At 48.7% G+C, this 15,918-nt stretch overlaps 1 protein-coding gene across 4 annotated transcripts; it reads left to right on the top strand.

Moving 5' to 3' along the window:
* Positions 1-2,061: 2,061 nt before the first annotated feature.
* LOC143834323 (E3 ubiquitin-protein ligase TRIM7-like) lies at positions 2,062-14,253 on the top strand. Of its 4 annotated transcripts, none has more exons than XM_077331047.1 (8): positions 2,062-2,214; positions 5,247-5,676; positions 6,988-7,083; positions 10,041-10,271; positions 10,465-10,487; positions 10,610-10,725; positions 10,939-10,977; positions 12,367-14,253. In XM_077331047.1, the coding sequence occupies exons 2-8, from the start codon at positions 5,263-5,265 to the stop codon at positions 12,900-12,902; spliced, it is 1,455 nt and encodes a 484-aa protein (XP_077187162.1). In that variant the 5' UTR covers positions 2,062-2,214; positions 5,247-5,262; the 3' UTR covers positions 12,903-14,253. The 4 variants fall into 4 exon arrangements, with proteins under 4 accessions (XP_077187162.1, XP_077187164.1, XP_077187163.1 ...); XM_077331049.1 differs by having other exon boundaries at positions 2,073-2,222; XM_077331048.1 differs by having other exon boundaries at positions 2,073-2,226; positions 5,251-5,676.
* The last annotated feature ends 1,665 nt before the right edge of the window (positions 14,254-15,918 follow it).

The following is a 15,918-nucleotide window of genomic DNA, read 5'->3' as shown; positions in this document are numbered from 1 at the left end:
TACACGTGTGCCTTTTTTCTAATTACTTCCAATATGATTATTTCCAAATACTGACACCCCCCCCCCTGGGAAGACTGTTTTGGGTTAATGTATGTGCTCCAATTGAGAGCCTCTTGTGGTGCAGAGTGGTAAGGCAGCAGTCAGAAAGCTCTGCCCATGAGGCTGGGAGTTCAATCCCAGCAGCCGGCTCAAGGTCGACTCAGCCTTCCATCCTTCCGAGGTCGGTAAAATGAGAACCCAGCTTGCTGGGGGGTAAAGGGTAATGACTGGGGAAGGAAATGGCAAACCACCCCATATTGAGTCTGCCATGAAAACACTAGAGGGCATCACCCCAAGGGTCAGACATGACCCAGTGCTTGCACAGGGGATACCTTTACCTATGTGCTCCAGTATCCTTCTACCACCTTGCCTTACACTTCAGTCTCTTGGACTCTCCAGCCAAAAATGGGTATTGACAACTGTATGATGTTTGAGGCAAGGGCTACGATCCCACAGAAATAAATTCAAATGAGTAGCCGTGTTGGTCTGAAGTAGCACAATAAAATCAGAGTCCAGTAGCACCTTTAAGACCAGCAAAGATTTATTCAAGGCGTGAGCTTTCGAGTGCAGGCACTCAAAAGCTCACACCTTGAATAAATCTTTGTTGGTCTTAAAGGTGCTACTGGACTCTGATTTTATTGATCCCACAGAAAGTTGCCTCTGATGGACGAGATCTTGCTGACCCTTCATTCTACTGCTGCAACCCAAAATCTCCGAAGTGCTGTTTCCAATGGGGGGGGGGGGCACCAGCATTGAAGAAAGAAGATAGCCATCATAAACAATGCACAGCTTGCAGACTGTTTCCAAAGGACAAAATCGCCTGCAGACTTGCCCATGTCTAGACGAGTATTTTCTGCTTGATGGATCTCTTAAAAATTGTACTGCATGGTTTCTAGTGTGGTTACCACCCTCACACACACCCCAATACCTATGACCCTTGCATACTTATTTATTTGAATTTGTAGACCACCCTGTCTGCCAAAGCAGAATCTTAGGTTCCAGAGGCCCAGGCCAGATCCCCTGCGCCCAAGAAATATAATGTATGGCACTTATTCTCTTAACGTGGACATATTTATCGTACACCAAAGCCAGCTTGGTGTAGTGGTTAGGAGTGCAGACTTCTAATCTGGCAAACTGGGCTTGATTCGGCACTCCCCCACATGCAACCAGCTGGGTGACTTTGGGCTCGACACAGCACTGATAAAGCTGTTTTGACTGAGCAGTGATATCAGGGCTCTCTCAGCCTCACCCACCTCACAGGGTGTCTGTTGTGGGGAGAGGAAGGGGAAGGCGAATGTAAGCCACTTTGAGACTCCAGGTAGAGAAAAGTGGCATATAAGAGCCAACTCTTCTTCAGTCATATCAGGGCTCTCTCAGCCTCACCCACCTCACAGGGTGTCTGTTGTGGGGAGAGGAAAGGGAAGGTGAATGTAAGCCCCTTTGAGACTCCTTCAGGTAGAGAAAAGCAGCATATAAGAGCCAACTCTTCAAATGTTTCCATGCGATTCGATCTCAAGTGACTATAAACAAATCCAAATTCCTGCTTTCCCTATTTATCTCGGGCACCTGCTAACCCTTTTCATTGTGCCGCATGTTAATTTACTCTCACGCTCCATCTATACGTTCGAACTGATGACTTCCCACTCTAGAACACTGTATCTGAGGAAGTGGGCATGCACACAAAAGGTCATAAACCTGGAATCAAACTCCGTTGGTCTTAACAGAGCTGCTGGGCTCCACTTTTGCTCTCTTGCTTCAGACCAACAGGGCTACCCACTTGAACCGACCCTTCCTCTCTGCCCAGCCTACCTCACAGGGTCGTTGTGGGAGAATACAAAACTGGAGAACCGTGGAGGCTGAGGCGGGACCGAAAGGCTCACAACGAGCAAATTAAATGTCATTCCCCGCCCGGAAACCCAAAAGAGAAGGCTACGCGCTTAGCTCTCCAGAGGCGGCCAACGCGCAGCGGACACGCGCTTGCAAAGACGAGACCGCTTAGTTTCGCTTCTTCTTCTGGACGTCATTTCTTCTCATGCCACGCCCTCCTCTCCATTTGATGACCTCGAAAAGAGCCGGCAGGACTTGCGCTGAGTCGCGCGCGCACGCAAAGACTTTGGAGCAGCGCTTTACAAGGCAGTTCTTATTGTTTCGTAGGTGGAGAGGGCTGAAGCGACGGTGAGCAGGCACGTAGGCGGGGGCAGGAGGGGCACCGTGCAAAGCGGTGGTTAAGTGCCTCAATGGGAGCTGATTAGCCCGCCCCTTCTGTAAGTCGGTCGGGGCTACGCTGGGTCTAGCCCAGGGGTAGTCAAACTGCGGCCCTCCAGATGTCCATGGACTACAATTCCCATGAGCCCCTGCCAGCTTTCGCTGGCAGGGGCTCATGGGAATTGTAGTCCATGGACATCTGGAGGACCGCAGGTTGACTACCCCTGGTCTAGCCGAGCATAGAAGCTGAGGGCGGAGGAGGGAAGGCGGCTCCCCCGAGTTGGGGCTGCGGAGGAGAAGGGTGTCTCGCCCAAGACTGTTTTGGCGCGGGTTTTTTGGGGGAGAAGAGGGCGGGGCTTCCACCTGGACAGGTGGAGGGGTCTCGTCCCGAGTCGGGCCGCCGATGCGTTCCCACGTGGTGGTTGCAGTTCCTTTCCGGGATGGTTTTGCACTCGCTGCGTCGCTTCCCAACTCCAGCTCGGGAAAGGTGGGGGGAAGGAGGAGTTGGGTGCGGCTCACCAATGCCTTTCCCGGTGTTTGCCAGATGGTTTGAGGACGGGGAGGCTTTCCCCCCCCACCAAAGCTACTGTTGGGTCTTCATGGATTTGATTGGCTGCTCAGGTTAAAAAGGTTGCTCAAGCAGCAGGTAAAGCTGTGGCAGCTATTGAATAGTTGGCTCCGCCTCCTAGGTCAGCCATTTTGTGACTGCGCTCACTGTGCTGTGTCAGCCTATAGCAGGCTTGCTCGACCAGGGTTTCATGAAACCCTGGGGTTTACATTAATGGGGTGATAGGACCACATATGGTCATTTTGACCCACCCACCCCTCCCAAATTGGTCAGGGGTGAGCAGGGAGTAGGTGGGAAGGGGAGGGTCTCTTGGTAGGCATGTATGCAGCTGTGCTTCCCAGCCATATTCTGCACAATGGCTCCATTTCTGGGGTTTCCTGAAGCCTGAAGAATGTTTCACAGGTTTCACAATCGTATAGAAGACTGAGAAAGGCTGGGTTAAAGGCTCAGATATGAATCCCTATGCCTCTGTCAAAGCTGGCTTGGCCAGTCAAACAATCTCACCCTGGAACTACATAATAAGCTTGTTGTAAAGGTAAAGGTACAGAGCCTCTTGTGGCGCAGAGTGGTAAGGCAGCCGTCTGAAAGCTCTGCCCATGAGGCTGGGAGTAAAGGTATCCCCTCTGCAAGCACCGAGTAAAGGTAAAGGTATCCCCTCTGCAAGCACCGAGTCATGTCTGACCCTTGGGGTGACGCCCTCCAGCGTTTTCATGGCAGACTCAATGCGGGGTGGTTTGCCAGTGCCTTCCCCAGTCATTACCGTTTACCCCCCAGCAAGCTGGGTCCTCATTTGACCGACCTCGGAAGGATGGGAGGCTGAGTCAACCTTGAGCCGGCTGCTGGGATTGAACTCCCAGCCTCATGGGCAGAGCTTTCAGACAACTTTTCTGCTGCCTTACCGCTCTGCACCACAAGAGGCTCTTGGGTGAAGGGCGGCATATAAATAAATTATGTAAATAAAATAAACTCTGAAAATGCTATTTCTTCCAGGGAGACTGATCTCTAAGACCATAACAAGATCCCTGCTGTATCAGACTTGTGGTCTATATCAGGGTCCCCAACCTTTTTTCATCCTGCAGGCACCTTTGAAATTCTGGTACAAAATGGGCATCATAAAATAGCTGCTGCAGGATGGGGGAGCCAGCTCCAAAGCTATAGCCCTAGCTGACCTTTAGGCACACTGTGAAGATCCTTGCTGCTAAAGTGACATTTTAAAAAATCTGCTGGCCAATTCCAAGCCTTGCTGGCTCCTTGGTTTAACAAAACCCAACCATAGCACCCCATGGGTATGAAATCAGGGATTCCTGGTCTAGCATCCTGTCTCACACATTAACCAACAAGCCTTGGAGCAGTGGTTCTTAACCTGGGGGTTGAACGGTCCTTTCACAGCAGGGCAAGCAGCTTGGCAGGGGGGCATCCACACAACAACCTTGCGGGGTAGATCGAGATAGAGTGTTCGTCCGTCTGGAGCAGTGGAAAAAAGCGAGATCAGCATGGTGGGACAAGAGGCAGAGCTGAACTCAGAAACCCCAGGGGTGCTGGTGGGAGGTGGACATGGGGTCCACACAATCCTTGTGGGCTGTGGGGGTGGCTAGAGAGTCTTCCAAGAGGAAGGGAAAAGTCACCCTTAATCCTGAAAAGGGATTCTGGATTTTGCACACAGGAAGTAAGCAGTATGGATTGCGTTTAAATGCTTTGACTTCCTCTAAGTCCGTCAATGTACCTTTCTACCCTCCCTCAAAGATCCGGGTGGTCGTGGACTATGAAGAGGGTCTCGTGGAGTTTTTTTCTGCTTCTGGAAATGGAAGACTCTACACTTTCCTTACAACCTCATTCTCTGGGGAGGCGCTCCGTCCCTGTTCCTCCACTGAGGAAGGAAATACACTGAAATGCTGAGTTGCCACAGTGGATTCCACACCCCTTGACAATGGTTTCATGTTCTCCATCTCTAGCTGTTGAAGAGACAGGGGAGGATGTACATTCCTACTGGCTTCCCGGTTGACAGGCCAAAAAACCTTTACCTTGCTGGGCAAGAAGAGTGCCTAACCTCTTCTGCCTTTAAATTTACCTCATAACTGGTGGGAAGTCAGACTTCTTAATTTTGAGCTCATAAAATATGCCAAAAATGATATGCATGGAGTTAAAGTATATTTATCCTTTGGAGTGTGTGTGCCTTTAAAAATAATTATCCAAATATTGATCCAAAAGGAAAAGTACAACTCTTTGGGTTTGCGTAGGTGTTCCAATCTCCTTCCACCACCTTGCCTTCCAGTTCAGTGCTTCTGCGCTCTCTGAGCAGGAATTTGAATTGACAGCTACATGACCTTTTTGTAAACGGCCTGGAGTGCAAGTTTCTCAGTGGAGCGGGCTTCCTCAGGAGGTGGTGGGTTCTCTGGAGATTTTTAAAAATCAAGGCTGGTTTTTGTCATTTCAGGAAGTGAGAACAGGCCATGGCAGCCAGTAGTCTCGTCAAGGAGTTCTGTGAGGAAGTGACCTGTTCCGTTTGCCTGGAATACTTCAAGGAGCCGGTGATTCTAGACTGTGGGCACAATTTCTGCCAAGCCTGCCTCACCAAGTGCTTGGCTAAGACTGACAAAGGCACTTCCTGCCCACAGTGCCGAGAACTTGTCCAGCAGAAGAACTTCAGGCCAAACCGGCAGCTGGTAACTCTTGTGGAACTTGTGAAGAAACTTAAGATGGGAAAAGGCATCGAGGGGGAGCGAGGAGAGTGCCCAAAGCACCTGGAGCCCCTGAAGCTCTTCTGCTTCACTGACCAAGCCCCCATCTGCGTGGTGTGTGACCGATCCATGGGACATCAGGACCACCGAGTGCTTCCTATGGAGGAGGCATTCCTGGAGCATAAGGTAGGAAAGCTGGGTGGCTCTCTACGTCCTTGAAGACAGTTCAGAACCTTCTGCCATGCTTTAGAAGGCATGAATACTTAATTCACTTTTTAAATAGACCTGTGTTTTTGTCCCCACCCTCATGGAGACCATTCTGAGCACATAGAAATGCTCTGCACAGATCTGCTACTCCCTCCATGCCCTCTGTTATGTGAGAATGACAAGAGCATTTCAGCTCTTGGCAAGTAACCCCTGGGCATCCATTGTCCTGGGCATTCAGAACCACCCCTCTCTTTTTGCCAGGGCATGTCTAGGAATTAGAGTTGTTGTTGTTAATTGGATATCTAGCCCGCCACTCCCACAAAGGCTCATGACGGGTTACAGTATACCTAAAATCCCCAATCAAAATGCCCCTAAAAACGGGGTATCAAGTGTATTAAACGAAGAGCATAATCTTTTTCTTTCTGTATCAATAATGTAGATTACTTGCATTGTATTATCTTTAAATATTATAAAAGGGGATTGAAACGGGGAACTAAATGCATTAAATGAAGAGCATAACCTTTTTTCTTTTTTCTGTACTAACAATGTAGATTGCCTGTATTTCATTATCTTTAATCTTGGAAAATAAAAATAAAATTTTTATTTAAAAAAATGCCCCTAAAAATATAAATACAGCATCCAAAAAATACTATGGCGGAAAACCCACTAAAATCCCACTCACTATCACCTCCAGAGCTGGGGCACAGGGGGCACACCGCTAGCAGAATGAATTAGGCCAGGAGGGGGGTCAAGATCTTCCTTAGTGCGCCAGCCTCAGCCATAGGCCTGGCGGAAGAGCTCCGTCTTGCAGGCCCTGCGGAATGCCGAAAGCTCCCGCTTTGAGCGCTTAGGTGCGGTTCGGCCCCCTCAGTGATCACCGAAACCTGAAGCAGCCAGTGCCGCAGAGAGGAGGGGCGGCAGTGGCGGCGGCTCGCTGGTGCGCTGCTGCCACTGCCTCTCCACGCTGCATCACTGGCCTCCTACACACCACCTCAGGCTTCAGTGATTGCCAAGGCGGCCCAACCACACGGAAACGCTCAACCGAGGAACCCTCTTCTGCCCTCTGTTCTCCGGTTTCTATTTTTTGGTTACTGGCAAGTCAATTTAGAAGCCAGCAGCAGAGAGGATAGCGTTCTAAACTCATCTTTTGGCTCCATACCAGAATTGTATGAAGCCCCCAAGGCCAAACCTCCTTCATGGTTAAAGCACCTGCGGATTCATGGGGGTCGCTCCTGATGGGCGTCAGAGGAACGCACCTCTTCTGAACGACGGTGTTTTCTGTTTCTGCAGAAGGAGATCCAGGCCCAGCTTCGGTATTTGATGTCTGAGAGGGAAAGGTTTAAGAGGGATCGAAAAGTGAAGACCCTGAGCAACCAGCGATTTCTGGTAGGTGCCACGGTGACAGGAACCAAGTGGTTGAGGCCCTGCAGATCCGCTCAAAAGCCATCACTCTTGGGCTTCCAGATGAAGCTTTAATAAAAGTCTTTATTTGGAGAATCAAGACAAGGATCAGCACATCGTATAAGTTCTTAGACAGGAATCTTGACAGAGATGCTGAGGAAGGGGGTTGCATAACATATATGCCTGGGCCAGGGACAGGGGGGCATAGGGGCAGTGTTTGGAGGGAACATTGGTTCACGCAACAAAATCAGTGGCACCTTTGAGACCAACAAAGATTTATTCAGGGCGTGAGCTTTGGAGTGCAAGCACTCTTCCTCAGTAAGAGCAATATAGTTTCCTCTAAGGTGACAAAAAAAGAGATCCGGACATCTGTTATTTAGACTGCACTCCCAGCGAGGCTAGCCTTAGGGAAAGAGATGATGGCCAAATGAGGTTCCTTTCCCCATCCCAAAAATCACACTGAGAAAACCTTTTTATATTTTTACTGCAGCAGAAATTTATACACAGGGGAGTTCCCAAATCTGTGTGTAGAGCAGCACGATACATGAGACTTTATAACAATCCATTGAAGGTGGGGAAAGATGATGCTTTTGGGGTGTCCACCCTCTTGCACATCCCACAGGATCACCCCGTTGTATCCGGGCCAGCTTCCCGGAAAGGTCACGAAAGACAACCTTTCCATTCTTTCCCTATCCTCTGGTAATGTAAATAATAGCATTATATAAACAGTTGCCTCTGGCCTTGAGAATAGAGCATATCAGCCTTGGCAACACCCCAGGACACAGACAAGGCTGCCAAGAACAAGTGAACAAGCCAGACCTCAAAACAGCCATGAAACAGTTTTCTCTCCTCCACTGAACCAAAGTTGAGGGAGAAAAAAAGCCATTTCAGTTCTCACTCCATCAGAGATAAGGAAAAGAACACGGGATGGGCCTTTGAAATGCAAGCAGGAGATGGGAGGGGCATTCTCGAGGGGGCTAGGAAGGTGCCACAACTCAGCAGGCGATCTGGGAGCAAAAGGAAATAAATTGAGCATCAAAGGGGGCGAAAACCCCAGGTCAGGAACTAGGAGTTCATTGACACACAGCTGGGTGTGATGTAATTTAGGTAGGATAGGTAGATAGTATTAGAAAGACTGTAATTGTGTACATAGTCCTTGAACAGGTGGTTTAAAAGGTAAGAATCAGGGCTGGGGGGGGGCAGGAAGAGTGGATGGAGTGACAGAAGGAGAGAAAGTGATAGCCTTTCAGTGACAGAAGGAGAGAAAGAATCAATGAGAGAGAGAGCTGGGAGTGAAGTGTTCTCATTGGATGTAATATGGAGAGACACCTAAATTAGAGGGAGGTTAAGAAAGTAAGTAACTTTGGGCTAGGTATTTTTAATAGAGTGATGTTAGGTTAGGTATGGCTTTTCTAAATTGTGATAATTACAATTGCAAGATATTGTTGTTGTTATGTGCGAAGCCGTGTCTGACCCATCGCGACCCCATGGACAATGATCCTCCAGGCCTTCCTGTCCTCTACCATTCCCCGGAGTCCATTTAAGTTTGCACCTACTGCTTCAGTGACTCCATCCAGCCACCTCATTCTCTGTCGTCCCCTTCTTCTTTTTCCCTCAATCGCTCCCAGCATTAGGCTCTTCTCAGGGAGTCCTTCCTTCTCATGAGGTGGCCAAAGTATTTGAGTTTCATCTTCAGGATCTGGCCTTCTAAAGAGCAGTCAGGGCTGATCTCCTCTAGGACTGCAAGATATTAGCGATAAGAATAGGAAAAGTTAGATTTGTTGTGTACCATGTTCTTTAAATAAACTGTGGTCTTACTCGTTTTATTTTATAAACGCTTTGTGTGTAGCTCTTTTTTGTTGTTGAGGATTGTTCTGCTGAGACCTAAGTTCCAGGAATTCACACTCGTGCTAGTTGGCCTTAATTACCAAGTGGGGATTTAATGGGACATGGATCTAGAATGATCCTGGCTGACGGCGGGGTTTGTGAGAATTTAGAGGGAAACAGACAGCACTTCAATAATGGAAGTGCATATCCCAAAAACTTGGAGGAGCCAAGCCATCTTGCACCTGGCTGACAGTGGTGGGAGGAAACAGCCCAGTCCTTAGAAGAGAAGCACCTGCTAACAAGGATGAGGACTAAGAAAGTTCCCCCGAGAGCAACTCATACGGCCCTCTCTCAGGCCCCAAGGCTCTAACATAAGCAAAGATGGAGTCACCTGGGCTAATACTTCCCTCAACAGGCACCATATGAGGCAGGCAGGGCTGAGAGAGTGCTGGGAGAATTCTGACTGGCCCAAGGTTACCCAGCAGGCCACATGTGGAGGGAATTCAGGTCTCTAGATTAGAGTCCACTGCTGTTAACCACCACACCTCTTGAGGTATTTTTCTTGGTGGCTGCTGGCAAGTACCATGCCCCAATCGGTGCATTTAGATATCTGTAGAAGTGGGACTTGTATTGCTTTTTAATATATAGATTCTGCAACATACCACCTTCATTGGTCCTCTTGTACCTCTATCAGGCGGTTCTTGCATCTTCAAGGAATCCCCCTCCCCTTTTGACTTTCTTGAAAGGAGGCTTTCTGATTTGGTCTTTAGTAGCTGACAGTGACCTTATCCCTGATGGTTTCAGAGGGTGGAACAATTAAGTTTTGAGTCCAGTTGGAATCGGAGAAACAACAAAGGGAGATATGACTCTTGAAAATTACATCCTGAAACACTTTGACCCCATTCCTACTGACTAAACAAAAGATTGTTACTGGAAGAGTCAAATGGGTTGATTTGGATTCAGTGTGTGTCTTTCATGAAAGGACGGCAGCTAAGAATTGTGTCGGAGATGCCCTCTCTCTAGCACTTGAGTATGTAATTTACTGCTGAAGGCAGATTTGATTTTCCTTCCTGTTTGGCTCTGCCCTTCTCTCCGTTTTTGGGTGCTTCTCATAGATGCAGTTGGAATCGGAGAAGCAGAAGACCAAGTCAGCCTTTCAAAAGATGCGTGATTTTCTTGAGCGACAAGAGCGGCACAGGCTGTCCCAGCTGGAGAAGATGAAGAGAGAGGTGGAGAAGGCAAACAAAGAAAACCACGCCAGATTCTTGAAGGAAATCTCGGATCTCAGTCGCCTAATCACAGAGCTGGAAAGGAAATCTCAGCAGCCTGAAACTGCATTTGTGCAGGTGAGAAATCAAAATTCTCACCATGGCGAGAGTCTGTAAAAAGCTCAGGTAATAAAGAGAGCCCAATCACGGGGACATTAGCTGGTTTAAATAGAAAGGAGAGGAAGGAAGAATGGATTCCCTGTAGAATATCACTAAGCCCATTGAGTTTTCTGTGTGGCTGAGACTGATTTGTGTCTCCCTGTCTTTTCAGGATCCCAAAACTACATTGAGCAGGTATGTGATGTTTTCTCATGGCCTCTTGCTTTTTCTCCTGCTGTGGAAGAGCAGGATTTGACCTTTGGGTGGATTTGACCTTGAATAAAGGCCCATTCAGGCTTCACTCTTTTCCCCTCCAGCCATGAGAAGAACCCCGAAAGGCAGCTGGTGGAACTCCCTCCAACACTGGGGCACAACTTCAGGATTTACTCAGAGCAAACTCCTGAATTGCAAAAGATTCTCAAGGAATGTGAAGGTATTGAGCATCGTCCTGTGGTCAAATGATCTTCTCCTAGGCTTCTTATCAGTTAGGAACTAACTTTCTGTTTTTTTCTTCTCCTTCATCAAAATGGCACCCAAGGGAGCGTGGATTTGGGCTGGTACCTGAAGTGCTCTTTGAATGGTCATCTGTGTAAAATTTCCCCACTCCCTCAGTTCTCAGCATTTTTTGGTTTTCTTCCCTTAACAGAGTCTCTGGCCAAAGCCCTGGCAGAAACACTGACAAAAGGTAACCATCTGATGAAACGAAGGAGGCGACAGCTTTTTGTAAGGGATTTCGGTTTAACTGGGAACTCGTCTTTCAGATATTCCCTCATGCTGCCTTAGAGGCCTTGGTTTGAGGGAAAGTCCTTCCAGGGCTTGAACAGTAACTGCGCTATCTGGGGAAGAGGGAATGGGGAGCTGGCAGGTAGATGAGAGCTGGATGAAGGTCAAAATACAGATTTCCCTTGGGGGAGGGAATTGTGAATAAAAGGCAGTTGTGAGGGGTGGATTAGTTAAGGTCGGGGCTGTGGTGGTGTGTGTGTGTGTGTGGTTAAACTCCCCCAACAACCTCATTCCCCAACCCAGGTAGCTCCTCCCAATGTCCGGTATTTTTGAGGCAATTGGTAGCTCTGGAGAAGGCACCTTGCATTGGGAAATCTCACTGGTAGTAACAGCTAAGTCTGCCTGTGATACAGCCCTAGGCTCAATGGAGGAGAGGCTGTCTGTGGCTGTTGTCCTTAAAAAACAAACCAAAAACCAGCTGTAGGAGGCATTCTGGGGCCCCAGCACTGCGTCTACTTGGATTCTGCAGACGTGGGAGGCCTCTTGAGATCTCTGGCTCAGCTTGTTCTTCAGTTCCCTGAATGGTTCTGAGCAAGCCGTTCTATGGGACGGGACTGCCTACTCTCCAGGGCTGAAGAGAGGATTAAGGATCTCTCAGACATTCAGAACTTTCTAAAGCAGTGGTCCCCAACCCACCTGGCCATGGCCCGGTGCCGGACTGCGAAGGCCGCGGCTCCCCACCCTGCAGCGAGAAACTTCCCAAGCCGCGAGCAAATCGGCCACCAAAGCAAGCTTCTTTCTGCGGGGGGGGGGGGGGGAGGGAGAGGGAAATGCGGCGTCCGGCACGCCGCAATTCTGTTGTGTACAATGGAATTCCGTTTTGGAGATATTTAACACCCCCTTCCAAAAATATTTTGATTTCAGATTCCTTGCAAACTTGGGGAGTCTGTGTGGCCCCAATCTGTGGGTTTAGGTATCCGTAGAAGGGGACATTTATTGCTTTTATTACATAGATTCTGCAAAATACCCCCTTCACTGGTCCTCTTGTACCGATATCCGGCAGTTCTTGCATCTTCAATGAATTCTCCCCCTCCCCTTTTGACTTCCTTGAAAGGAGGCTTTCTGGTTTGGTCTTTAGTAGCTGACAGTGACCTTATCCCTGATGGTTTCAGAGGGTGGAACAGTTAAGTTTTGAGAAACAACAAAGGGAGATTTGACTCTCAAAAATTACATCCTGAAACACTTGTACTAGTGTGTGGGGGGAGAAATCTGGGTCAGCCAGGAGAAGACCTGGACTTAACCTTTCCCTGTTGGCATTCTCCAAGAATCCTCCTGTTCCTCTTCCTCACAGTGAGCCTGACTCTGGACCCGAAAACTGCACACCCCAACCTCATTCTGCCTCTGAACCTGAAGAGTGTGACAGGGAAAAGGAATGCGCAGAGCCTGCCCAACAACCCCGAGAGATTTGACAGCCTGTGGAGCGTGCTGGCCCGGGAACAATTTACCTCAGGAAGACACTGGTGGGAGGTGGATATAGGGAATGAGCAATCGTTGTGGGCTGTGGGGGTGGCCAGGGAGTCGGTCAAGAGGAAAGGCTATATCAACCGCAATCCTGATGAGGGATTCTGGATTTTGCAGACGGAACAGAAGCAGGACGGTTTTAAGTGTTACTGGCAGTTATGTGCTTTGACTTCCTCTCAGTCCGTCGCCGTGCCCGGCAGCATTCCCATAAAGATCCGGGTACATTTGGACTATGAAGCGGGCCTTGTGGAGTTTTTTTCTGCTCCTGGAAATGACAGACTCTTTGCTTTCCCTTCGACCTCCTTCTCCGGGGAGGCGCTCTGCCCCTATTTCCACACCGGGATAGGAAACCTCCTGAAATGCTGAGTCCCGAGAAGGGTGCTCGCCACGACGCACTCCTCAACTCTTGAAAGCGGTTTTGTTTGAGCCGTCTCCCTCTCTCTCTAGCCGTGGAAGAGACAGGGATAGGTCTGCACCCCTCCTGGGTTCCCTCTTGACAGGCGACAGAATCCCTCGCCTGCGGGGCAAGCAGGGTGCCGTCGTCGTGTGGAATCGGCACTCGCTCGCCTCTCCCGCGTTTGAATTTTCCTCACCGCTGGTGGAAATTCAGGCGACGTGCATTGAACTGACACCATATCATGCCGGAAAATGATATGCATGGAATTGTCATATTTGTCCTTTGCTACGTGTGTGACTTTTTTCTCTTTATTTCTGATATTTCTTTCCCAAATATCGTTCCAAAGGGAAGGCTGTAACTTTTTTGGGCTTGCAGGAATGTTCCAATATCCTTCCAGCACCTTGTCTTACACCTCAGTGCTTCTGTCCTCTCACAGGTAGGAATTTGAATTGACAGCTGTGTGACATTCTAGGCCAGGGTTTGGATTCCGGCAGAAAATTCCCACTGACAGAAGGGACCTTGCTGGCCCTGCACTCTACTGCTGCAGTCCAAAATTTCCTCCCGAATGCTCTTTCTGATAAGGGGGGACACCCTCCCCCAAACAGCTGAGGGGAGGGATTCAAAGGTTGCGAGAGAGAATCAGCAAAGCTCCCCTTTTCTGTTTGCAAGAATCTCGTGTAGGATCCAACCCCCGGTGGTTATACGCCTGGTGAATCACTTTTCCAATTGCATTGGTTTCGTTCTATGGTAGGGAGATCTGAAAAGGGGGAATAGCAGACCAGCCCTTAAAAAGGAGGGTGGGATGTAAAAGAAGCAAGGTAATCGGGGCCTTTGGAGGCCAGTGGGGAGCCATCTTCGACACATTGTACCTGTGCAGTAGGCCAATCTAATAAATGCTTGTATTGTTTGGGAATTATTGTCTTGGCAGATTATGGAATGGGATATGACGTATCTGTTGGAATTCTTTTCTCCTCTGATTGTCTTCCTGTTGCGTCTGTCAAGGTGAGAATGCATTTTGGCAGCAGTGAATTCCACAGGGAAAAGGAAGGTCACAGGAACCTGAGAAGGGGCTTACTAAACATAACGAAGCGTCAAGCATCTCTAACAGTATTAAATGCTCCTGTGCAAGCACAGAAACCCTACCGCAAAGGCCCAGCTTAGGGCTCAGACGATGGTATCGGATTTTTTAAAAGGACAAACATGAATGAGCTTTGGGCATCGATTTAGGAGTCACGACACAAAAACTCTGTAACTTGCATCCAATGTATGATTGAATCCATGTACCTTCATTTTATACCAATAAATAATACTATGTCAATATTTCACTGGTATTGCCCTTTCATCCCTTAGGGGGAAAGAACCTCCTTGGGAGGGTCCAGCTTGGTGTCGTGGTTAGGAGTGTGGACTTCTAATCTGGCATGCCGGGTTCGATTCTGCACTCCCCCACATGCAGCCAGCTGGGTGACCTTGGGCTCACCATGGCACTGATAAAACTGTTCTGACTGAGCAGAAATATCAAGGCTCTCTCAGCCTCACCTCCCTCACAGGGTGTCTGTTGTGGGGAGAGGAAAGGGAAGACAATTGTAAGCTGCTTTGAGACTCCTTCAGGTAGAGAAAAGCGGCATATAAGAATCAACTCTTCTTCTTCAGTAATCTCAGGACTCTCAGCCTCCCCTTCCTCACAGGGTGTCTGTTGTGGGGAGAGGAAAGGGAAGGCGACTGTAAGCCACTTTGAGCCTCCTTCAGGTAGAGAAATACGGCATATAAGAACCAGTTCTTCTTCTTGTCAATAAATGGACATCTCTTGAAGGAAATATTTTTATTGAAAAGACAACAGGTAGTCCCTGCTACTTGGAGCGTGAACTTCCAGGTGTCGTCTCCCAGTTGCTCAAAAACAAAAGAGAATCATCACAGCCACCAGTCAAGGATAGCAAAATTATGCACTCTAGTAATGGACAAAATACGCCAAAGTCCTAAAACTAGTTGCTTTTACACCTGCGCTAAATTACAAAATCCTGGACCAGCCTGGGAAACCTCACATCAACCTTTCTCAGCTCTTTTACCATTAAGAAACCCCTGAATCTTTCTTCAGGCTTCAACATACCCTTGAAGTGGCGTGAGTGGGCAGAATATTGTTAGGAAGCATAGCCCATCTGGGGCCCCTCCCCTTCCCACCCAATCTAGCCCCGTCATTGGCTTGATAAATGTTTAACAAGTTTTAAAAATATATTTAAAAAAATAACTCCCACCCCATCTGGGAAACCCTTCCAGGGTTGTCAAGAAACACCAGGGTTTCACAAAGCCCTGGTTGAGAGAACCATGGTTTGGCCACCAGTGTATATACACATTAACCCTTGGGAGGAACCAGGGGTATTTGACCTCACATCCATGACCTTCAGAGGGGAGTCCTGACCAGTGAGAAGAACTGACTGAGGCCGGAAACACCAGTGTGTGATTTGGTAGCCCTTCCCACAGGTTACAGCGAACACACGTACTTCCCACATGTACATGCCTTCGCCGTTTGTAAGAAAGAGCCAACGTGCATCCACTTTACAAATGACACCCAGTGACAAGTACCTGGATAAATTCCTGGATAAATACGTGGTTTCAAATTTCAGTTGCACCTTCAGCTGTATATACTGACAAAGGGGGTGGAAAGCTGAAAAACCAGTTGGTCACAAAGGTGCTCCAATCGGGCTGGATGTGCATGTGATCCCCCCTCCCCCCCAGTGCCAGCCCTGAAGGGGATCAGGGCCCTTTTGCACAAGTAAACCCCCCCAAGAATTCAGCTTTTGGAAGCCTGGATCAGGATGTATTGTTTTACCCTTGGCCTGTCCTAGGAACTGCCTTATAAGGGTTGGAGTTGGCCCTTTCTCTCCCCATCCCGTGTCCTCTGGATGGCCTTAGCCTGATTGAGAAAGCTCCGTCCTCCCTGCTCAATGCCTGATTGGTTCGGCCTGTGGCTGCCTGCCAGCCCGATTGGCT

Source organism: Paroedura picta, chromosome 3 (assembly GCF_049243985.1).
Source record: "Paroedura picta isolate Pp20150507F chromosome 3, Ppicta_v3.0, whole genome shotgun sequence".
NCBI classification, from domain to species: domain Eukaryota; kingdom Metazoa; phylum Chordata; class Lepidosauria; order Squamata; family Gekkonidae; genus Paroedura; species Paroedura picta.
Note: the sequence above shows the minus strand (reverse complement) of the source record. Positions and strands in the feature narration are given on the sequence as shown.